Raw genomic sequence first — 23,026 nt, 5'->3', positions numbered from 1 at the left:
GCAACTGCACCGCGCTGGTCGCATTATTGTGACAGAGCGGTCGCTAAAATTTAGAAAATATTTTCAAAGTCCTAATGGACTTTCCAAAATTTAAGTGGACCTCAGTGCGCAGGGAGCTTAATTTGGTCCGATCGCGCCACCGCAGCACGCCGGGCGCTCACTGTCGCATTGCTTTAGGAGCGTCTTTGTGTTTTAAGATGGCTTTACTGCTCCCACTTGCTTCCTTTGAAGGCATGATTAGAGTTGATGCAATCCTCAGAGTAACGAGAACGTAATAACGAACGGAGTCAGTTGGCATGCGGGTCCTCTCGGCTCATCTCGCGAGGTTCGACAACCGAATTTCGCCCGACATCCGAAGAAAAATAATCTCGAATTTTTTGTTCGAATACCGATTTGTTCGAGAACCGGGACGTTCGAAAACCGAGGCTCCACTGTACATCAACACTCAATGCGCCTGCGTTTATAATGGACGTCAATGATTTGGGGTGAAACGTGGGGTGAGACGTCATCAGCCGCTTCGCTGTCCGCCGTGCTGATCTCTAGTCATGTGACCGTTGCGTTTACTCCACATCCGCCTCCGATCTGTTGAATCCTTTCTCCTCTCTCTTTTCTCCCTTTCGCCATTGAGCCCTCACAAAGGAAACCGCTTTGCTTGTACACTCAATTCAACCAGCAGGCGAGCTATTTTGCCGCAGCTTTTAACCTCTCTTCTCTCTGCATCCCTTTGCATCGCCATTTTTCCACCTCCACCTATCCATCCAAGCATCCGCACGACACTGGCCGTAATGGACAGCGACTACTTGGAGAACCCCCTTTACAGCGAGCTCAAGCACTTTTGCAGAAAGGTCCAGGAGGTCTACAACGAGCTGAAAGAGGAACTGACACCCCACCGGGATGAGCGCTTTTACAGGTGCCCCACTTGCGTACGACGGCAAGGCGTTTTTTTTAGGATAGTGATGTTATTTATTTATTTATTTATTTATTTATTTATTTATTTTTTATTTGATGTTTGCGGCGGGCAAGAACAACAAAAACCAAAAATCTACATATAATTTACGGCCATTGAAAATGCGTTTTTTAAAATGTCAAAATTTAATAGAAAAACCGCAGATAATTATTTTATACAATAATTATATTTAAAATAGCACATAGAATGAAAATGAATAATGTATCGAATATGTGTACGCGAATCAAAAATCTCAAGCAAAAGGCTGACGTTGCAAGCTTTCCTTTCTACCTCCGCCCTTTTTACATGACGTCACACTACTGTTTTCGCTCAGTTGGCTTCTTCAACACGGATGTAGTCTCACCATCAAAGCGTCTTTTCTTTGGAAAACGGCACAAATGGAGCCGTAAGTAATACGTTGAGTCTTACTAGAAACGTGCCAATTCATAACTATATAGTTAAACATATGTTTATAAATGACAAGTGCTATAAACTAGTAGTCTTGATGCGCCATATGCTACCGGTAGCGCTGTTAATGTCGGGAAGCTAGCTGTGTTGACATACTCGAGTCGTGGATTTTTACAGTCTATTGGCCAATATTAGAGCTCAAATGGCATCTTTAATGTCTTTGTTTTGGCTCCCTATAGATTGGCGCCTATGCGTCTCTACACTCTGTCCAAAAGACATTTCGTGTTGGTCTTCATGGTGTTCCTCGTTTGTTTCGCCCTCACAGTTTTAATTGGAATTGCAGGTTAGAGCTGTCTGTTATACTCAAAGTAATAAATCAACGTGAACTGCTACATATTTAATGGATTTTTTTTTTAATAGGTCCAAAAATTCTTTCGGAGCAGGTGTACAATGGGGATCCGTTTCTTGCAAAAAATGTCTCAGTTAAGGTGAGATGACAAAAGTTTCTACTTAAGTACTGAAGTTTTTCTACAGCAGTTCTGCGTGTGGTCAAAGGAACACTATGAGGAAAAAAACAGCAGAGTTGTGTTGGTACAGTATATCATCTTTATTTATTTCTGAATTGCAAATGAATGAATTTCTCACTTCTGTATTTTCAGACTGGGCCCTTCAATCTAAAGTCCCCCCCTCTGACCACATATCACCAGCAGTTGTGGCTCACCTGCGTGATTCAGGCTCAGCACACTAATGGTAAGAAGATGCAACATTTTGTGACAATTGCTCGCTATTTGGTGTTAAAACACGGCAGCTCCGCTTAACGCATTGTCTTCTGCCGCAGTGGGCGACTTTCAGCAGCCTTTTGAAATCATCGTGGAGCTCAAGGGTTCGATGCAGGACGCCAGCATGACGCACATCAGCAGCGCACGCAGCAAGTCGCGAACGCTGCACTGCGGCGCCGTGAGTATCAACCGTTCCTTAACCCTCCCACACCAAAATTAATTTGTCATCACCGGTGTGAACTTGTTCCAGAAATGCGATGAGATCATCGTGCTACATCTGAGCTACCTCGACTACAACCAGTATCAGGTCACGGTCAGCTTCAGAGGCCTTGAAAACATCACGTACGATCTCAAGGTCAACTTTGTGGTAAGATGTGCGCACATTTTTGGAATAACAATATTGTCAGCCGTTTGATTGACGAGCAATGCGTGTGTTTTAGTGGAAAACCTACAACCCCACATTTTCCCAAGTGGAGATTTGGTTCCGCTTTGTCTTTGTGGTGTTGACCTTTATGGTGACGGTAAGGGTGTTTTATTTATTTTTCGACAAATGAGGACTATTGTGAGCCAGCAGACATTTCAACCGTTCCTTTACTTCTTTTTACTTTCAGTGTCTCTTTGCTCACTCGCTGAGAAAGTTTTCAATGCGGGACTGGGGCATCGAGCAGAAATGGATGGCCATCCTTTTGCCTCTGCTGCTGCTTTACAACGGTAATTCCTTTTCTAAAATGTGTTAATAACCGATAGGCTGCTTTGAAAATGACAGCATTTATTTCACTAATGCAACCACAGGAGTACTTTGACAAACGTGTGTTGCCTTCTAGATCCCTTTTTTCCGCTGTCCTTTCTGGTGAATAGCTGGTTCCCCGGTATGTTGGACACCTTCTTCCAGGCGTTGTTCCTCTGCGCTCTGCTGCTCTTCTGGCTCTGCGTCTTCCACGGCATACGTGTTCAGGTGAGTCCCGTGTCATCGCCACACTTGACGCCTTCGCACAGTCGAATAAAATGTGATGCCGCAGGGCGAGCGGAGATGCCTGACCTTCTACCTGCTGAAGTTGATCATCGTGGGCCTTCTGTGGCTCTCGGCTGTCACGCTGGGCATATGGCAGACGTAGGTTTTATCTGTTTATCTGTCCTAACCCTAACCTTTCACAGTAAAAGAAAAATACCCAACTGATGCTAATTTGAATCTCTGGATGACCAAAAAAAAATCAGATAACTGATTGTCAGATGATTTAAAAATATATATCCTTTTTTTTTTTTAGTCCCTTATCGCTTAAAACAACAAATATATAAATTACAGAAAGTATTTCTTTTCTCAATAGGGTCAATGAAGTCCAAGACCCCACCTATCAGTACAAAGTGGACATTCAGAACTTTGAGGTGGGTTATGTCATAGACATGTTGACACAGTTGAAAGAGTTTTCTGTTTCATCCAAACTTGCATCCTCCCAGGCTATGAAGTTGTTCTTCCTGATAATCGTCATCCTTTACATCCTCTACCTGATCTTCCTGATTGTCAGAGCCTGCTCGGAACTCAAGAACATGCCTTACTCAGGTTTCCTCACGTCAAAACAAACATAAAACGGTTAACCGATGTTCCATTGTATTCATTTTGGGTTTGACTTGTTTGTAGATCTGCGGCTCAAGTTCTTGACAGCACTGACGTCTGTGGTGCTTGCTATCAGGTACAAGCGCTCATCAGTCTTTGGCTCGGTTCCAAGTCGGTCACACCTCGCTGTCTCTTTTCTGTCCGCAGCTTGGTCATTCTTTACTTAAGGTTCGGTGCCAAAGCGCTCCAGGACAATTTTGTGGCCGAGCTGTCCACTCACTACCAAAACTATATCCTTCCAACTTGAGCGTGATGTGCAAACATTCTTTCCATCCATTTTTGTGTTAAGACTTTTTAAATGTTAATGTCACTGTCCTTAACGTTGAGAAATACCGGCCGAGTTTTTGTCCTTCTACGGCCTGCTTAACTTTTACTTGTACACGTTAGCATTTGTGTACTCGCCCTCCAAAAATGCCCTTTATGGTAGGTTATAGAAAAAAAAAATTCTCATCAGATTGATAATAGGTCGATTGATTGATTTTGGTTTGATTTGTCAAGACTCCCAGTTCAAGGATAATCCGGCTTTCTCCATGCTGAATGACTCAGATGATGATGTCATATACGGGTACGTCTGCTCAACTTCCTGGTTTTGGCCAGAAATGTCCAATGTTGATATGAGTTGATTTCCCTTTTGTCTTTTCCAAAGGAGTGAATATGAGGAAATGCCTTTACAAAACGGACGTGCCATTAAAGCTACCGCCAACTTCCAAGATGAGAGCGACAGCGACTGATGTGGTAGATGCAAACTAAACAAACAAAAAAGCATCATGTTTATGTGTAAATAAGAAATTTTCACAAGTATATTTTTAAAAAAATGACCACTTCTCCAGAAATGTACTATACTGTAATTCTACTGAAAATGGAGGCATGTTTTTTTTTTTTGGGGGGGGGTCAAATTGCGAGATTTATTTATCCTTTATGACGAGCGCATATTCACTAGAAAGGAGTAATAGGGTCACTCTGAAAAGAAGTGTACAGAAACTAAAATGAGTATATATGGGAAATTATGAAGGAATTGCAAATTTTAGGGATTTTGTTTTGTAAAGACAATCTCCATTTTGTACGCATTCTGTTTAACTACTGACGCCTGTACTACCGCTGTGGTTGTCGGCGTGTGACATAATAATGACATCACAAGTTAAAAGCAACGACGCTCGTGAACGCTTCATCCGTCCGTGTGAGTGCCAAAGCTGCGTTTCCAGGCCACATTTGTTAGAAATCACAGACACAGTACCATATTTCTTAGTTTCTGGAAAAAAAGTTTTGTAAATGCACTTTTCTTTTAAATGTATTTGTTGACATTTTTTACTTTGTTGTACTTATATCTACTGCTGTTCAAGCTTTCTAACATACTGCTGTCTGATCATTTTAGCCTTTACGTGGGTGTGTTAAATAGAATACAAATGTTCTTTTCTTCGCCATACAATGCACCGGTATGCCAAACATTTGCCGCCGTTTGCTTTATCCACGTTTACAGGGAGCGCACACGAATATTATCACATGTATTCTAAATGACTCGGTGCCTTTTCCTCACGTCAAACAGATTAGTGATCCCCCGTCTTTCAATGTGAATGTAATGTTGTCGGTTTCAAGTGCTGTAACGAGACGGCGGGTCCTGACGTGTTTCAAATAAAAAGAGGGAAAAAAAATATATCTTTGAAAACAACAATGCACAAATGGCTCATTTTATTCAATGACATACAGAAATGCAGTCGACATGACCAAAAACGTGAATCTTCAGATGGCCAAGCCAAAAACGCTGACGATGCAACACATGGACTTGTTCTCCCACTTTACTGCACAGCTTCCTGTTCGAGACAACAAAAGATAATAACTGCTTAAGACTCTAATAAAGTAAAACTATTTACCGTTTGAAAGCTTTTTGGTGGCAAATTTAATTTCTCAGGTCATGTTTAGTATATGTATTGTGCTGTAGTTATTTTCACACGTTTCCTCTTTGTTTCACTCAAACTGCATAATATATTAATATATATATATATATTTTTTTTTTACCGTCAGTAGCATTGTCCCAGAAGCATGAGCTGGCAGTCTGGAGTCCCGCCCCATTGTTCTGCATGATGATACAGGTGACTTGAAAGAAGAAAGTCATACAACTGTTATTATGAATTCACGGGAGATTAGGAGATGAATATTAACACCAACCGATATATTTAAAAGGCTTTCCGAGCTTGCACAGTTGACTGAGGCACTGCTCCACAATGGAAGTGCTCCACTGGTTTACCCGGATGTGTTGATAGGAGCTCGTGCCGATGGTTGTTTCTATAGACTGCGGTAAAAAAACACCCAATACTGTACCATCAAGGTGTGATAAGAATTTTCTGTTTCATCAGGTAAGGCAATTGAAAACTATGATTGTATTATAGTTGTTTACCATTTTTTATTAAATACAATCACATTGAATATTGATTAAAATTGTTTTCAAACCATTATAGTACAATATTATGAAAAACATTTCTTTACTATGGCAAAAAATGTTTACCATTACACTACGCATGCGTGGCTACCGTATCCATAGCAACCAAATGTTGCTGAACAGGCTATCGTTAGCTTGCTAGCTAGTAACAAAAACAACTCACAGGATAAGATAATTTATCTATACATGGATATAAATATATTTCAACTTACGTCTTTTACTAGCTTGGTGACATCCTCAACGACAAACGTAGTCTGTAGGCGTGATACATGAGAAAAGTGCTTCAGTCGTCGTCATCGTGCTAGCATTAAATTCAGTGATGTTTTTAATCGTTTTTCTTTTTTTTGCGACTTAATAGCTTCTCAGCCTAAAATGTTCTTTGCACCTACTTACAATTAAGATGGGCATATTAATTACATACCTCTTCTTCACCTTCCTCCATTTTGGTGCAAACAGCCAAGTGTCTCGGCTATGTCCACATCTTCCGGTTACGTTATTTACACAAAGGTCCCGTCAGAATAAGACAAACGCACAAACGACCAATCACACCAATCGATGTCGAATTTTGCTGACGCCTTCACCCTTAAGGATGTTGTATACAACTTTTTTTATTCATCCACATTGATAGTAGTTTTTGAAAACAATGTGCTTTTGTATGTATACGTAATTTATATACAGCTGATAGGTGTGCACCAGAAACAACGCAAAACACTCCCTAAAACGTCATTAAAATAAGCACTAACAGTGCTAAACAATTTGTCATTGCTTGTTCTGGTACAAAAAAAGTAACACGAGAATTATATGTAGTCAATATGGTTTATTATACCAAACATCGTTTCAGTGAGCCAAAAGAGACACAAAATCAAACTAAAACTGAATATCTGCACCCAATATCAACGGTGTCTCATTTCTGTGTGGTGGTGAAGGAATTCTGGTCTATGAGCTTTCCAACTCTCTCTTGTAGAGTCTGGACCACTTCAACCAGTATGAAGACATGCGTGTCATCCAGGTCCTTCAGAATGAACTTCTTCCCGAGGGCATTGGTCTCATCCAGGTACAAGAGGAACTGCTTCATGGCCGGGTCGCTTGAAATAAAGGTAAAAGACACGTTTAAATGGCTCCAAGAAATAAAACTAATTGACAAGTGAACAGTGTTTTTTTTTTTTTTTTTTTTTTTTACCATTCAACAAGGACGCCTTTGTGCACGTTGACCATTTTGATAGGTAGATTCGAGACCAGCTGTATGAATATAAAATTAGAATCCAGGTAACTGTGAACTGCCTGATAGTTATTTCATAGCCACAATGCTATTGTTAGCCACAACGTGCTATCGTCTAAACTCCCGTTTTCAAAGCGATGTCGATCGTGATATTCCCACGTTCAGTTTAAGGCAACAAATGCGTTTGCATCGACATTAAGTCTATTTATTTTTATTTATAGGATGAAATTTACCAGCCTATAATCTGTTGTTGGTCGACGCTAGCTTTGGCTCATTGTGATGACGACGTACGGCAAGTGGATAGGGACATGTTCAACCAAATTAATTCTATTGCGCATGCGTTCAATAAAAATTTCGCGGTTGTGGTATCGTGGGCTTTTGTCCAGCGGCCGTAACCAGGTGTGTCGATGAATTTGTATTATTTTGTACCTCGTCAATGGCGTTTACAATGACTGTTTTTTTGAAAAATTCCTGATAGTTTCCTATTTATGTTAATATCTGAAATAACAGGTTGAAATTCCATCTTTTTACTAAGTTGTAGATAAGAGTTGATAATGTTCTTTAGCACAGTTAGCTTATGAGCTAGTCAGTAGCCTAAACAAGTGATACGAATATTAAAACGAGTCGTGATTTAATTGAGACCATCTAAACACATTTTATTCTCACCAAGAATGAAAATGAAAAACACATTTGAACAGTGCTAGTTGAGGTCACACATCAAAATAGGTCCATCACTAACCAGTCACATGGGAGTATGTGTAAAAAGCAAATGAAATGTTAAATTGTCACGTTGTTTTGAATGCTTAAAGGTTCAGTGTCGTGGTTAAAAAACACATAAGAATTGCGTGTTAAATAAGCTACAGGCCTCTGTTGAGAAAATAAAATAAAAGCAGGTGCATATTTTGAGGGTTATAATGGTCACTTGTGAAATAGGCTTTGAAATCCACTCGGCATTAGTGAGAGATAAGCATCCAGTTTTCTACTTCCACTACTGGCAACTCTTCACTGTTTTCTCATTATAATGTGATTCCAATATTCATGGCGAGGAAAGTCAGGTAGGGTGAAGAGTCGTTCAAGTTTGCTTGGAGTGTGCTGGTGTTAAAAGCAGTTGTCAGCGGCCGATAGAACTGTGCAATGTTTCTTGGATGAACCGGAGGCTGCGCTTGTATAAGAATGAGTCCTTCCTCTCTGGTTTGCAGATGTTGAGATGATCCACGTCCACCTTGATCAAATCCCCGATTCCGATGTCTGGGACCACAAGGTAAAGAGGGGTCAAGTTATGAAATGTGTGTGTATTAAAAAGGTCTGTGGAGTGCTTGCCTACCCATCACTGAGCCGCTTGGAATTTTAAAAAAATTAATTTCAAAATTTTATCCAAACTTACTTGCAGACTGTGCTGGCACCACCAGTATCTTGATCATAGGACCAATGTTTGTGGGCAGCGTCTCTGCAAAGCTTAGCACCTTGATATCTTTTTCTTTGGCCATGTTCAAGAAGTTCTCATTCAAGTCGCGTAGTGCCGGGGAGTCTAAAAACATTGTCTTGTGTTATGTGTCAAAAAAAACAACAACTGTTGTACCTTTAGGATGACTTTATTCACTGACCTCTGCAAAGCTCTCTGACCTCGATTGACGGGAAAAGCAGATATCGGACATTGACCGAGTATTCCGCCATGAAGGTGCCGTGATGGGGAACGCTATAGAACAAAATGCCCTTGGTGTTCTTGAACAAATCCTTCATATCTGGGTCCTGCGAGGCGTCAATCAGCATTTTTTTCACAAGCAAGCCTGACAGAGAAATGAATTACTGGAGAAGTCCTGCATTATCATTTGAAACACGATTCTACTTCTCCATCATACCTCCCATACTGTGAGCTACCCAGACCACCGGCCGGTCTCCGACGCCCGCCATCTTAAGCTTTTTGAGCAGCTCTCGACTCCTGAAGGCCAGGGACTTTCTGTGGAGAGACAAGTAGATGGTAAAAGAAGATGTCTCTTTGACGAGCCTGGCGGACCTCTGACCTCTGATTCTCGGCAGGGCACTTGGCCATCCAGTCGCTCAGATGGCTGTCATATTCCACTGATAGCACCCTCAGATTTGGACAATCAGCAGCTAACCACGTCTGTTGATTAGAGAAGATCAAGTTTCCATGTAAGTGAAAAGACCTGCCACACGAGAGCAAGAGGACACAAGCGATTTGATGTTCTGACTTTTGGCCAGCACTCTGTGTAATCATCTTTGTCATTCTCATCATGTAAGTCACTTCGGTCCCTCTGGCGCCACGTCTTAAAAGCCGCCCCCAGGATGCCGTGGATGAACAGCACGTCCGCTTTGATTGGCTGGCTGCAATCGGACGACAAAATAGAGCTGCTTTGGAAAACGCCGGCGCAGTTAGAAAGAAGACGCTCCGAAGTGCTTTCCTACTTGGCACGTGTTTGCGGGTGGAGGACGTAGACGCCGTCTTGGTACTTCTCCTTCACCGTCTCCCTGTCCAAGTTGGCCAGGACGCGAGCCGCGTGGGAGGCTTCTATGACGTGAGGAGACTGCACCATCTCAGCCAGCACCGACAGCCACCCTGGATGTGATTTGGAGGAAACTAATTGTCAGGCAGTCCATAAATGAAGATTTACGAGCCAACGTTTGGTCTACCTGACTGCACGATAGCCTGGTGAACTCTATCATTCAGCGCCAGGTTCCCAATGATTCGCACAATGTTCCTCTGAATATTCTTGGAGTCTCTACGGAGCTGATAAACCCTCTGAAGGAGTGGCAAGCCTCCGTTGGACACGATATGGTCACAATGGCTCCTGACCTGCGGGAAGAAGCGTGCTCAGGAGGTTGCAACGACTTGAAGTGAAGGTTCTCCAGCAGTACCTTGGAGTGCTGCACCAGGGCCTGCAGGCAGAAGGACTCCACCTTTTCCGAGGGAACGGACGTGAGGCTCTGGGCGTAAGGCAGGCCGTTGCCACCGAAACACCATAGTCCACGCTGCAGCAGAACATTGGAAGAAGAGGAACCGGATTGGGACGCAAGGCTCAGCACAGAGGCGCCTTTACCCGTTGCGCCGCTAATGCTTGCGTGCTTTCCCTGAGGGCCAGCGAGGTGAAGTACTGAACGCATTTGTCCACTTCGGACTGCGGCAGGGAGGCGAGCAGCTGCCTCAGGCCATCCTCTGCTGAGAAACCCTGTCAAGCAAATTTGGCCATTTTCATGTTTAGTCACAAGACTCAGAAAAAACATTGATTCTTACATCATCAAGGTCAGGGAGCGGAGGCGGACGCAGGAAAAATCTCAGATCTGCTTGAGGAGTCCGAGCGAGGCCCACTGCGGTCCTCTGGTCTATCACCTGGGCCGCCGTCTGATACTGGTAGTCTGGATCCATATCAACACCGATCATGTTATTGGATGAGGTCCACGTCATTGAACGCAACACAATGCCACTTTACCGTGCCAGTGGCAATTGTCCGCCAGTTCCCGCACAGCTTTGATTCGAAGCGCACGATTGTCAGACTGCGTCCTTTTCAGCAGGACCCATAAGGCCACCTCATGTGGGTCTGCATCCAAGTTACTGAGCCGTTCTTGGAAAAAAAAAATTGAGATAATATCAAATAAGTAATGTGCAAAAAATTAAAACGACACTACATCTGCCTAGTGACGCTACAGTCTACCGAGACTACATCTAGCCAATTGCAAACCTTGTAAACTTTGCATCGTCCACGGGGCAGCTGTTTTTTTTTTAAAAAAGATACAAAATTAAAATATTTTGATTGAAAACGTGTTAATCTATATTAAATACAAACTGTTGTGGTTGGAGTTTATATATAGTTCATATATTGAGCTCCAACTGCCGTATTTATTCTAATTATCGCCCAGGGCGCCCGTCGCATATCACATGTTGCGCACGTCATGTTATTGTGATCGTCTTGTTCGAGCGCACGTCCCGATGACGTAATGGTGTGAGGATATTGTTGCGGAGTGACGAGTGTAATTGTATCATAGTTTATGGAGAAAAACAATTTAAAAGGGACATTCGACGTGCTGTCAAATCAGTCATATTTAAACTTGCGCAATGACGTCAGCATGTGGTTGCGGAGGAAAACGTAAGTTTTGGGGGGAATCTTTAGCAGCATGGGCGATAATTAGAGGTATCAATGTTTTTTATTTTTTGTCATCGCTAACACACACTGGGCGATTATTCGAAAATGGGCGATAATTAGAATAAATACGGTATTTGTAATGAATGAACCAGTTTCCTACCATCTAATGTTCGCAGCAGAAGCCGCGAAGATATTTCTAGAAAGCGTCTTGCTGCTTTGTGAAGTTCCCTTCTTGTCTTGTGTGTGAGCCCTGGAAAACATACATGAAAAAAAGGGAAGCTACTTTAATGGTTTAAATAAAAGCGTTTATTTATGACTGCCAGCTGCTAAGTGATGAGAGAAGGTAGGCTCGCTTCCTCTGACATACCTTGACCAGAGGAAGTGAGAGAACAGAAAGGAAATAGCGATGAGCTAAGATGTCACTGAGCACCTGGACAAACTAACAACTTTGTGCCCATCCCAAAAAAAAAAAAAAAAGAGCCTGTCAGCATTTTTGCCAGATGTATTTCCTTTACTCTGCAGACAAAGGTCTCTCAGTTTAGGAAATGCCATTCTTTAAAAATGATCAATTGTTCTACCTGCACTGAGGTTCTCCTTTTCATCAGAGGAATTGGGTCGCAGGTAGATGTAAGACTTGTACTTCTCCTGAAGAATCGCATTGGTATCAATAGTCACTGCCTTGTCCAGGGCCATCACCTCGTACGTGATGAAAAGGCAACCTCTGCAAAATGGAACCATTAGACACAATCCTCCAGAAATCAGGCAACTTTTAAAGACCTACCCAAACACCACAGCTCCTGTTACCTTGGCAAACTTCCCTTGAGGGGGAAAATATTATTTAATGTTTGCTACACATACATCGGTCAATATAAATATTTTTCAATGGCAACTCACTTAAATCTCTCCATCGCAGCGCTTTGGTCACGCCTGGCAAACTGGCCGTGCTGAGTCTCCTGCATCGGATCAAGCGCAGTGCTGTCGCAGACATCCTCCAGGAACTTGGAGGTGACAAAACAAACACACACGCCCATTGCACTGTATTAACGACCCGGGCAACACGAACTATTAATTGTGTCCCGACCTAAATCAACTGCCTGACACACATCCACGAAGCGAGGTTAAACCGAATCGGCTGACAGCGACGACCTTTAAACTGTCAACGCGTCTGACGTAATTAAGTTTAGTCGCGAGGCGAAGTCTGTCTGTTCTACTCGTTGTGTTAAAAAGGGAAATTGACGAATTTACCGGCAGATTGGTGCTCGAACTAGTCACCGAGTTTTCCCAGCTGATGCGGTGCCCCTGTTGTTGCAAAAATGTCGCACAAATAATACGTCACAGCTGGAAACGCCTCCTCCATGAACAGGATTGTAGTTTTCTTTTTGTTTAGTCTTTTCTCTCTGTGATTTCAAGTATTTAAGCATGTGTCTTTATCGTTATATATTGTTATTGTAGATTGCATTTGTTAAATAAAAATATTTGAAAAAGAACAGGACTTTAGATGAAACTAAAAATACTGCAGCTTACATTGTATTGTGGCTAAACATTTATAAATACATATATATGTTTATAAAATAAAATGTTACTTTAGAAACCGCTCTTCTGGTCAACACCTCAAACATGTTCAGATGTTCAAAATTGGCAAAACTGTTTATTAAATACCAAGACCATAAACTTATGGTGGACGACATGTTTGTATACATATTATATGAGCTCGTTAGTGACTTTGCTATGACCAGCATTTTTACACATGAGCAGCATTTTCCACATTTCTGAAGGTCAAATGCATATATATATCTTTTGTGAAGCAATAAACTTAGTTTAAAAGTTAAAAACAGTTTCACTTGAATGGTCCCTTCCACCGTTTGTGGTCATACAAATCGTTTCCAGAGCTTCACAAAGCTGTCAGGTTTTCTCGTTCTAGGTATGCGTCTCCTGAAAGGCCCTAATAACGCTTTCATAAGCAGGAGGAGGGGTTTGCGTAGCCTGGAAACCCCTTATGCTGTCCCCCCAAAACGATTGGGGTCTGGGTGTGGTGGCGGTCGCGTGGGCTGACCCGGTGGTGGTCGTCAACATGGGCGTACGGGGCAGCGACCCCTGGCTCCCTTCCTCCGCTTCCCTGGCTATCTGGCTACAGTGGAGGAGTGGGTGGAAAGTGGACGCCCTGAAGCTTGACTTGTGACCCAACGGGTCGAGGGGATCCGGGGTGGAGGTCTGACGGTGGAAAGTGAAAGCGGCGCTGATCAGGCTGTTGTTGCTCCGCCGGTCGTGGTTGTTGCTGCTGCCGTTGCGACAGAAGTTCGGGTGGTTTCGAGGGGAGGTGCGAGATTGGCGAGGTGGGGGGCTGCTGGTGATGCGGGCAGAGCCTGCTCTGCGCCGGGACAACCAGGTCAGGAACACGTACACCAGGGCCCCCAAAACCAGGCCCACTGCTACGGAAACGCTGAACGCTATGATCAGGGGGACTGGAAAAGAAAACGTCATTTAGGTCATTGGCTCTTTTCACACCAATTGCCACCTAAAAAAAACACACACGTGAACTCAAACTTTCAAGGCAACACAGAGCTGCGGACCCCAAACCTCAGAAATGCGAAGCATGATTCTACCCTGCTGCTGTTAAAAATCTTTTTTTTTTGCGCCTCCTCTTAAGCCTTCTGGTGCTCTCTGTCCAACAATCACAAACACTCCTTTCCAAAGTCTGATTTATTAGTGGTTTACTCTTCAGGACCATTTCGAAAGGGAGTTTATCACATTAGTTTACCCAGTAAACCCCAAACTCTAATCCTAAACTACACCGTGTTTATATATTTTATATGTTGAGATTTTTCATAGGCTGATGCCAACAAACTTTTTCCCCATTGCGGCTTCGCTTCACAATTCTCCCGGAGAAAGAACGCCGTGGTTAAATCCTTGCTGGATGTCTGCCATGAACAACAGTTCCTCCATTCACTTCACTTCTGAAAGTTACATTTTGTCAGGTTACGTACAAAATAATGCATTTGTTTGGATGACTATATTCCATTTGGAATTCCCTAGAGAAAAAGCGGGTCAGTTAGCAGGCGATAAGATAAGACAAAGTTGGAGGAAACTCACCAGCATCAACAGACTGAACAATTTCCATGAAGTAGTTTGTATTGTTTACAGCCATGACTTTGCCTGCCGTGTCATGAGAGGAGCAAAAATAAAGACCACTCTTCTCCCCCCCCCCCGCTTCGGCTGTCTCTTTTTACGCACGCTAATGGATTTTCCTGTCTGTCTGCAGACCTTCTTTCCTGTTCTTCTCTCCTCCCCTCTCTGCCCGCGTCAGCCTCCCTTGGCCCAGAGCCGCTGGTAGACCAGGGGCTAAACTTTTATAGAAGCGTGGGGGTGGGGGGGACGATGTCACATTTCCTGCTTTTCCCCATGAATCGAGCTTCAGGAGAGGCTTATCTTTGCTGCACAGAAATCCTGGCGTGAGGGAGAGGGAGTGTTGCTTTTCCTCACTTCCTCAACCATCACATCATTTCCTGCAGTTTGATAAGTGTCACTGTGAATAAGTAAGCCAGTGGACAATGTGTATTGCTCGGTAATTTGATTTTTTTTTTTTTTTTTTTAAACTCATACATACTCTCATACAGGAGACACAAGATGGAGCCAGAAGAGCGGGTTTTTATTCCAAAACAAGCGTGGTTATCTTTGATTATGCATGTCAAAGATGTACTCAGTGGCCACAACATTAGGTACACATTTAGTTCCAATATGTTCTGAGGCCAACATCTGTCTCCTTGGCACAGAGTCAATTTCATCACACAACTTTCTTATAAGCTTCATTAAATTGCTGAGCACGCAGTGGTGGGGGATTAACGTAGCGGCCGTTTCGCTTTTAGCTCCGCATAAGCATTTCTGAGATAAGGAAACGGCGCCGTGATGTTAGCGTGTCACAGGAGGATAACTCGTTGCGTTGACCCCTGTTTTGATTTGACCTGTGCTGCAGTGGCAACTCGGTTCTCCTTGGCTGCATCTGCCTGCTCCTGAGGGGCCCGCAACGCTAGAGGTCACCCTGAGCCACGCTGCATCGGAATGAGCTCCACTGCAGAGGTATGCACCCTCCAGCCAAATACATCAATATGACAACCAAGCGACACAATGTCATTTATCATCATTTTATTCATGTACAAATTGTACACTCTGTGCAGTTTTACTTATTCCCCTGAAAATCAAAATTTATTGTATTTTTAAATACAATACATTTGAGTCTATTTTGTCCAATGTGTAAAAGTCATCCATTTATGTTAAAAATGTTCAAACAAGGCCTCTGATTGGTCCTCATGACGGAACAAGCAACATCCTCTTTGGTTGGACAGTAGATGGCAGCGCATGCCAACGAGTGCTATGCTTACATCATCGGCAGCATCAGCAGCAGCAGCAGGAGGAGGAGGAGCTCCTTCGAGTCTGAGTTTCTGCAACAGACATGAACTGAGGAGGAACCAACAACCTGACACGAAACTAAAAAATATTTCTGCGGGTCGCTTACGTCGATGATGCCCGGTTGAGAGGCGGCGGCAGCGGCGGGTACCCGCAGGAGGAGCAGCATGGCATCGCCGCGCCACTACAGAGACGCTCCTCATGACATTGCCAATGTGATGCAGAGACTGCAAGGTAGGCGTTAATTGCTAACTCCACAGCGCTCTGTCTCTCCACTTGCGGCAGGTTTGGAGGTGACCTGCTACATTGCCATGACGCAGCAGAGCGGCAAAAATGCTGACTGCAAATTCACCTCCTTCCTTTTTTTCTCTTGCACCAAATATGTTGCTGTGAAGCATTCAAAAATTGGAATATTTTGACACACAGTGAGTTGCTATCTTTAGTTTTGCTATTGGCAACACAGATAAAACAGGAAGCTGCTTAAGAATTTGAACTTGAGCGTGTGACGGGTTGTACGTGAGTTTTGCTCACAATAACTCCACTGTTACATCTGTAAAATCCTGTGAATAATCTTTTTTTTTGGCGGGGGGATAAAAATAAAAAATACCTTGATCATAGGTATGGGAAAAATAGCACAGTTTTTAACCTTGATTTAAAAGCATTTCACTTCATTGGAATCTTTTGAATCTTTGTCCAAGTACAGAGAAAAAAAATGCTTTTTAAGAATGACTGGGAGCCATGTTATGCACGGGTGCGTATTATTCAAAGGATTTTACAATATATGTTTTTTATGAAGTAGAATGGAGAGCGTTTGGGCTAGACTGGAAAGGATTAATGGCATATCCATTCATTTCAATGAGGAAAGATGGTTGGTTTTTAGTTACAAGCGTGTTCACGGAGCGACTGAATCTCAAATGTCAAAGCGGCACTGGATTTGAGAGGCTCCAGGTGACACTGGAACTGAGGTCCAACATGGCGGCTCCCCACCGGGCCTGCGAGGTGGCAGTTGTGCCAATGTCCGTTTGGAAGTGTGAGGGTGCACACTCTCGAATTGATTTCTTCTCATTTTAGAGGCTTTCCGCTTCCCGTGCTCTTCAAAGACAAGTGAGATACTTTGATTAAGACGCTAAGTGAAAATGAAACAGCCTCATGCGCAGCCCAGCCCAGCTCAGCGGTGGTGCGAAACTGTTGCATTATTTATGTGGACATGTGTAACCGCCCATCCTCTCTTCACCAAAATGCTCTCTAATTTATCAAGTCCTGTTTACAGTACACTACAGGAGCCTCGTTTAACGTCTTTAAGGCATTAAATTATATACGGTGTAAATAATTCAGCAGAGTGCGTGTGGCTTGTTAAAGAAAAATGTCTTTCATAATAGGTCGATTAGCTCAGGCACGCATGGGGAAGTCTTATGGCTTTTTAATTACTGTCTGTCACTCCTCAGGTGATGTAATGACCGCCTGTTTTTGTCTCGCCACACATGAAAATAATGTTCGAAAATAATAGCTCGCTGTTGTAAAAGTTCAGCCACCTGCTTGTGATTTAAAAGCGGAATCGTCAAGCTAGCAAATAAACGATTCCTAGGGATTAAGTCACTGGAAACCGATTCTCAAACCAACTGGATTTTAATTTCTATCCAGCTATGCTGTGTTGGAAAAAAGATAACGTGACATCATTCGTGTTACTACCGCAATTTTCCATGTATAATACGCCCCCATGTATAATACGCACCCTAAAAATGACATGTCGATGCTGGAAAAAAGCCTGTACCCATGTATAATACGCACCCAAATTTTGACTCTTACTTAAGTCCGTAAACGTAAAATTATTTCAGAAAAAAGATCATCTTTGGGAACAACCGGATGTTATTCTGCCGGTCAGTATCACTGCGCATGCGCTAGCAAACTCGATAGCGGAGAAATGTTTCGGATTTGTGTAGGGTACATTGTGACAGCAAACGAGCAGGTGATCGAGCAAGCGTCTGATACGAGAGCATTGTGTTCGTATGGAGCGTGTTTGAAGTGAACAGCAGAGAGGAAAGGAACAAGGCAAAGTGTTGTGAAATAAAATATTACCTGTAATACGCATTTTGTTATTTGCTGATTGAAACTGCTAATTAAACTGTGAATTGAAACTAATAGGTAGAGAACTGAAGTCTCGCTCTTTATATAGCTGACGTGTCTTGCGCATCCGTTCTGCGCATACTGTCATGGCGGCCTCCGTATGATATCCGGTCTGCGATGGAGATTAAAAAACAAACAATATTTGACAATAACACACCATCAAGGATTGCACCATCGCATCAAACGATGTGTCGTCAATTATGAATTTTACTGACTAAGTGTGTTGGGCAGGATGGCTGAATGCGATGCGCGATTGACAACAAACAAGAAGAAAGGTGATTTCAAGTTTTATTTCGAGGGAGATTTTCTTCAAAAATTGTTGTACCCATGTATAATGCGCACCCAAGACGGTATTTGAGGTTTGCATTCACTGCAAAATAGAGTCAGCGTAGTCTTTGTCAGGGTTTGCCTTTGTTCTTAAATGAGGTCATATTTTATTGACATCTCCCTTGCATCAAATGTCACCTGAGAGTTCTCCAATGCCCTTTAACGCTGACTCGCTAGATGACAAACTTTGCTCCTGTTTTCTATTGTGCCAATGTTCCACATAGGAACAGCAGATAGCATGAAATAAGCCATATTCGCCCCTCGGGGTCCTTTTTGGAAGCGTCCGACAATCATGCTATGCGACATGAAAACAATCCAAGGTTTTGGCCTATTTTCCTTCCTCCTCCCTTCAACCGTCTCTTTTGCTGTACCTCTCTGCACTGAAACACAGCAATTAGTGACACCATATGGCAGAGAAGGATGAGGCCACTTTGAACACCTCCCAGGCTGAACTCCTCCATATGCTGAGGAATTTGCCTGTTTCTGTGTCTTTTGTTCAGGGGCTGAAAAAAAAACAATAATCTCTCCTAATTTCAATTTTTCACCCATTTTCTCTCCCCGTGGGTGGCGGAGGCGTTTAATTTCCGCCGCTAGCTCTAAGCGACGTCTGCCCGCCTGCTCGTCAGGCAGATAAAGTTTACCCCAGTCCAATTTAGTTGTTTGCAAAGGACGTCTCCCGATCTATTCAGGCTCTGGCGGCTTGTTGCGCAAAGCAGATTGACAACGTTTGAGCAAATTCTGCAGCGTCGAGAGCCGCTTGCTGTGCTGGCAGAAAGGCCGAAGAGGAGGAGAAGGAAGAGGAGGAAGGCAAGGGCATGAGCACACTGCAAGGTATTTTAAGAAAAATGAAATGTGCAAGGTTTGGAGGAGAACTCCGCCCAGGCCAGACAATACAAATTTTTACTCAACCCAAATTGTACACCTTCACAGCTCACCGTTTGGCAAATTAATTGGAGTAGAATTGATGAGCAATAACCTTTCTTGCCAGGTTTACAAAAGGAAAGCTTCACCTGGCTCGACAGCTAAATATCGGTCTTTGTTCATGGCCACCCCACTGTAAGGTTTTATGAAGTAGTACTTTGTTCATAATCCTCCTAACAATCACAACAATGAAAACCTCCTGGGCAGAGTAACAATATTAGAGAATAGGAAAAAACCTACCCTGCCAAATTCTTCAGTCTCTGATTGCCGACGGAACTGGCGCAGACCACCTCGACTGGCACGGGGCCAGGGTGCCATCCGGTTGCCAGGGGCGACATGACGCTTTTCGGCCGTAGCCATCGAAGGCCCGAGCAGACGGTCACCTTGAGCCGTGCCAGCCCGGCCCGGTTGTTTTCGGGACATTGGCTATTTATCACCACGCGGCTTCACACGCAGGCGGCAACACACAAAAAAAACACCCAAATGGCTTTGATGCATCTTTTAGGCCTTGATTATTCCGCTGGGAGTGAAGCATTTAGCCGAGCGATTGGACGTGTACACAGCATGAGCAGGCTTGAAGGTCACCATCGCATTCAAACCAAGCCATCTAGCCTTGGACTTGCAGTTATGTGATATGACCCATGTTGCTGATCAACACTTTGCAGCTTTCTCTTCTTTGTTTCTTTTCAACTCCGAGGCCACTGGTTGACATCCAAATTGTACTAATTCCAAAAAGTAGTTTTCTGCTAGTCATTTACCGTATTTTCCGGACTATAAGGCGCACCTAAAAACCTACAATTTTCTCAAAAGCCGACAGTGCGCCTTATAGTCCGGTGCGCCTTATATATGGACCAAATTCCTAAATTTAAACTGGCCCGAAGCGTTGTGTCATGAAATCAATCATAAGTGGCCCGCTGAAGACTATGAATCATGAATCAAAACGACTATGGATCATTATTTTGTGATTATAAAGTAATTTGTTGCATCTGAAGTTGAAATAAAAAAGATAAAATGGAGAATGATTTGATTTGGATTAAAAATCTGACATGATGCATTAATGGTGCGCCTTATAGTCCGGTGCGCCTTATATAAGGACAACGTTTTAAAATGGGCCATTCATTGAAGGTGCGCCTTATAGTCCGGTGCGCCTTATAGTCCGGAAAATACGGTACTTCCCATGCTGTACTGTTACCTTGTAGCATTTTTTTAGCGCTCCGCAAGATTCTATTAGTCAATTTTCTTTCTATCATACTTAACATGAATAATACATTTTCCTCCCGCTACAGCTGAAAAAAACAAGTGGTGTTCCACAAGGCACGATGCAAGGTCCACATTCTCTTTTGCCATGTGCGATCCCCATTGTGTGGAATCCAATGGAGTCTCTCAGTGACATTTCATGATGCTTATCAGATTGGAATCTCTTTGAGCCTGACAGCCATTCAAGGCTGGAGACACAAGAACGCATCACTCGGGTCGTCAGGTAATAGACTGAATCGACTTTTGAGATTCTTCGGTGGGAATCTCAATGATAGGTTGTCACGTATTGTATTAACAGGTACAATTAATTTCATTTATATTAATATCAAATTCTGGTCACTGTGCCATTCCAAAAGTTGCCTTCGATCAGGTAAAATGACATCTCCGGGTTACGCCGATGCAATGATACAGTTCCCCTGAATTTCTTTTTATCTGCGATGTTGCGTGTCAAGATGGGGGCGGCAGATGGTTTTGATGAACGTTACAGCACAATGTGCTGGCAAGATAGCATCCGGACACCCAATCTGGTTCCCCTCTCTCCCTAATACTTTGACTCACATGCTCACTCTTATCTTTCCCGCCCAGGCACCTCCTTCCCCCTTTTTATTTTTGGACTGTCACCGAGTGATTGGATGGTTGGAAATTTGGCCACTGGCGCTCTATTGAGCAAGTTTTTGAAATAGAGGTGGCGCCCTGACCTCTGAGCTGGTCAGATATTGTCTCAATTCCAGCATGTATGACTTTGTGGGTAGGAAAGTCATTCTTGGTCTTTCGGGCGCACTTTTAAATCCTTCATTTTATTACTTGACAGTACTCTGCAAAGCTCCTAGAATAGTATTCAGTAATTGATAAATGTATTTATTCAAAAACCATATTTGTTTTAGGGTATTAAAAAAAAAAATCGTGATTGCTAAGACAAAAGATATCGCCAGTGTCAGATATGACTGGATTTAATTATGACTTCAAAAAAAAAAAAAAAAAAATCTCTTTCACGGTAACTGAATTTACCGCAGCAGCCGCGGTGATTCTGTTAGTGCTGCTGATGCCTGCGCTTTCGCTTACTTAGTGGTCCCTCTAATATGTGCTGGGCCGGTTGCTGAACCTGGATAAAGAGCTTAGACTGTCTGACCCAGTCACACACACACACACATACGCACAAACACGCACTCCATTACATTTATAGAGTATATATATGTAATGTATTTCAACAAAATTGCATCCTTAAAAGTGATTACTGCTAGATGATTCTAGTGAATTTGATGTTATTTTTATATTATATTTATATTTGATGTGTGTGTGCTGCAGGTGGCATTTTTTTAATGGCACTATTGTTAGCCAGGCTTTCATGTTTTTTTTTTTATTTGGACATAATTTGTTAGTGAGTCCTCAGCACATCTGTTGGTGAAAAGGGAATGCCGGTGCTTGTTTTGATAATCACTTTGACTTGTGTGCTATCCCCCCCCACCCATTTCTTCTCACCCTCTTTAACATGCGCGTGATGATTTCTGAAATGTAATTAGCCATGCTAATGGACCGCCGTTTAGATTTCCGCCTCTTGTACTTGGGCGTTGGGGGCACAAATGAAGTGGGATTGCGAATGTTGAGGCTGAATGGGTTGAGTGGAAGTGGTGAGGGTCTTTTTTTTTGTCACACTTTGCCATTTAAGAGCTCTGGCAGGAAGTGGAGAGAAGAGTTTTTTTTTTTTTTAATGAGCCATTGTGGGGCTCAAAGAGAAGAACCGGAATGTTGAGGCAAGCATAAAAGACTGTAATCATTTTGTACAGTGGATAACAAACGTGCCCATTTAGCACATGATAGCTGTAACGGGCATGCTCCATTAATGTCCCGCTGGAGAGGAAGATGCATTAGCACCGCACTGAGACCCTTGTGGGCCTTTGTTTGGTTCTAGTGACACTCGGTCATTATGACCACCGCCATTCACACCTGCATCATCTGTGAGCCACTTCACACCAGCGTCATTTGTAGCTCGATCGGTGTCTACCGCCCTCTGTTGAGCACATATTTTACATTAGTCGCATGGCACAACACACAGCAAATAGTTCTTCAAATATTCTTCTTTCTGAAAACACTTGCTTCCAAACAAACCTTTTGATGTCCTCAAGGAGGCACTGTGCCCCTGATGAGATTGAGCTGCTAAGGATTCCAATCCAAACACCCGCTGGGTGGAATGAAAACAACAAAAGAACAAGCTCCACCTGTGTTTTTTTTTAATAGTCGAAAAGAGTCTGTTCCTCACGTAGCCTCGCTGCCCTGCAGACGTTAACCGCGCTGACCCATATTGAACCCCCCCACCACTACCTGCCAGGCTGTCCATTAGGAATCCAGAACCAGCAACCAGCTGAGCTTCTTGTCTAGCTCGACACTCCTCCTCACTTTTCTGCCGTTAAAACAACAGCACAACACTCCAGAGGGCTGCAGCCTAAAGGGCCTCTGTTGGTTTATTCTGATGTAGGACACTAGAAAAGGGGAAGCGATTGTCT

General features: G+C 43.2%; 5 protein-coding genes and 1 long non-coding RNA gene across 10 annotated transcripts in view; 2 read left to right on the top strand and 4 right to left on the bottom strand.

Moving 5' to 3' along the window:
- The window catches only part of LOC119118353, a 439,862-nt gene that overhangs the window by 163,482 nt on the left and 253,354 nt on the right, over positions 1–23,026 (top strand). The gene's annotated exons all lie outside the window — the stretch shown is intronic.
- On the top strand, positions 771–5,386 carry tmem181 (transmembrane protein 181). Of its 2 annotated transcripts, none has more exons than XM_037245278.1 (17): positions 771–910; positions 1,594–1,697; positions 1,775–1,842; positions 2,014–2,104; positions 2,193–2,311; positions 2,384–2,500; positions 2,574–2,654; positions 2,745–2,844; positions 2,958–3,088; positions 3,153–3,244; positions 3,459–3,516; positions 3,589–3,691; positions 3,770–3,821; positions 3,893–3,975; positions 4,079–4,168; positions 4,244–4,310; positions 4,392–5,386. In XM_037245278.1, the coding sequence occupies exons 1-17, from the start codon at positions 786–788 to the stop codon at positions 4,474–4,476; spliced, it is 1,566 nt and encodes a 521-aa protein (XP_037101173.1). In that variant the 5' UTR covers positions 771–785; the 3' UTR covers positions 4,477–5,386. The 2 variants fall into 2 exon arrangements, with proteins under 2 accessions (XP_037101173.1, XP_037101172.1); XM_037245277.1 differs by lacking the exon at positions 771–910 and adding an exon at positions 1,229–1,352 and having other exon boundaries at positions 4,392–5,150.
- On the bottom strand, positions 5,399–6,684 carry dynlt1 (dynein light chain Tctex-type 1). The gene is made up of 5 exons (XM_037245307.1): positions 6,601–6,684; positions 6,392–6,433; positions 5,909–6,032; positions 5,759–5,836; positions 5,399–5,553 (listed from the first exon to the last, which is right to left on the bottom strand). The coding sequence occupies exons 1-5, from the start codon at positions 6,619–6,621 to the stop codon at positions 5,483–5,485; spliced, it is 336 nt and encodes a 111-aa protein (XP_037101202.1). The 5' UTR covers positions 6,622–6,684; the 3' UTR covers positions 5,399–5,482.
- On the bottom strand, positions 6,980–7,734 carry gtf2h5 (general transcription factor IIH, polypeptide 5). Of its 2 annotated transcripts, none has more exons than XM_037245308.1 (3): positions 7,632–7,734; positions 7,360–7,418; positions 6,980–7,264 (listed from the first exon to the last, which is right to left on the bottom strand). In XM_037245308.1, exons 2-3 carry the CDS (start codon positions 7,392–7,394, stop codon positions 7,084–7,086), a joined length of 216 nt encoding a protein of 71 aa, XP_037101203.1. In that variant the 5' UTR covers positions 7,395–7,418; positions 7,632–7,734; the 3' UTR covers positions 6,980–7,083. The 2 variants fall into 2 exon arrangements, with proteins under 2 accessions (XP_037101203.1, XP_037101204.1); XM_037245309.1 differs by having other exon boundaries at positions 7,636–7,684.
- On the bottom strand, positions 8,029–12,841 carry serac1 (serine active site containing 1). 3 transcript variants are annotated; one of them, XM_037245262.1, is made up of 17 exons: positions 12,741–12,841; positions 12,390–12,493; positions 12,277–12,313; positions 12,074–12,216; positions 11,656–11,745; positions 10,845–10,976; positions 10,649–10,770; positions 10,455–10,583; positions 10,273–10,386; positions 10,048–10,210; positions 9,823–9,973; positions 9,609–9,741; positions 9,420–9,520; positions 9,258–9,355; positions 9,003–9,185; positions 8,783–8,926; positions 8,029–8,646 (listed from the first exon to the last, which is right to left on the bottom strand). In XM_037245262.1, the coding sequence occupies exons 2-17, from the start codon at positions 12,481–12,483 to the stop codon at positions 8,510–8,512; spliced, it is 1,971 nt and encodes a 656-aa protein (XP_037101157.1). In that variant the 5' UTR covers positions 12,484–12,493; positions 12,741–12,841; the 3' UTR covers positions 8,029–8,509. The 3 variants fall into 3 exon arrangements, with proteins under 3 accessions (XP_037101157.1, XP_037101156.1, XP_037101158.1); XM_037245261.1 differs by having other exon boundaries at positions 12,768–12,808; XM_037245263.1 differs by having other exon boundaries at positions 12,277–12,308; positions 12,768–12,805.
- Positions 13,124–14,916, bottom strand: myct1a (myc target 1a). The gene is made up of 2 exons (XM_037245301.1): positions 14,586–14,916; positions 13,124–13,957 (listed from the first exon to the last, which is right to left on the bottom strand). Exons 1-2 carry the CDS (start codon positions 14,638–14,640, stop codon positions 13,413–13,415), a joined length of 600 nt encoding a protein of 199 aa, XP_037101196.1. The 5' UTR covers positions 14,641–14,916; the 3' UTR covers positions 13,124–13,412.

The sequence above is a fragment of the Syngnathus acus genome, chromosome 24 (assembly GCF_901709675.1).
Source record: "Syngnathus acus chromosome 24, fSynAcu1.2, whole genome shotgun sequence".
Classification (NCBI taxonomy): Eukaryota; Metazoa; Chordata; class Actinopteri; order Syngnathiformes; family Syngnathidae; genus Syngnathus; species Syngnathus acus.
The sequence above is the reverse complement of the archived record's forward strand: the minus strand, read 5'-3'. Positions and strand labels throughout refer to the sequence as shown.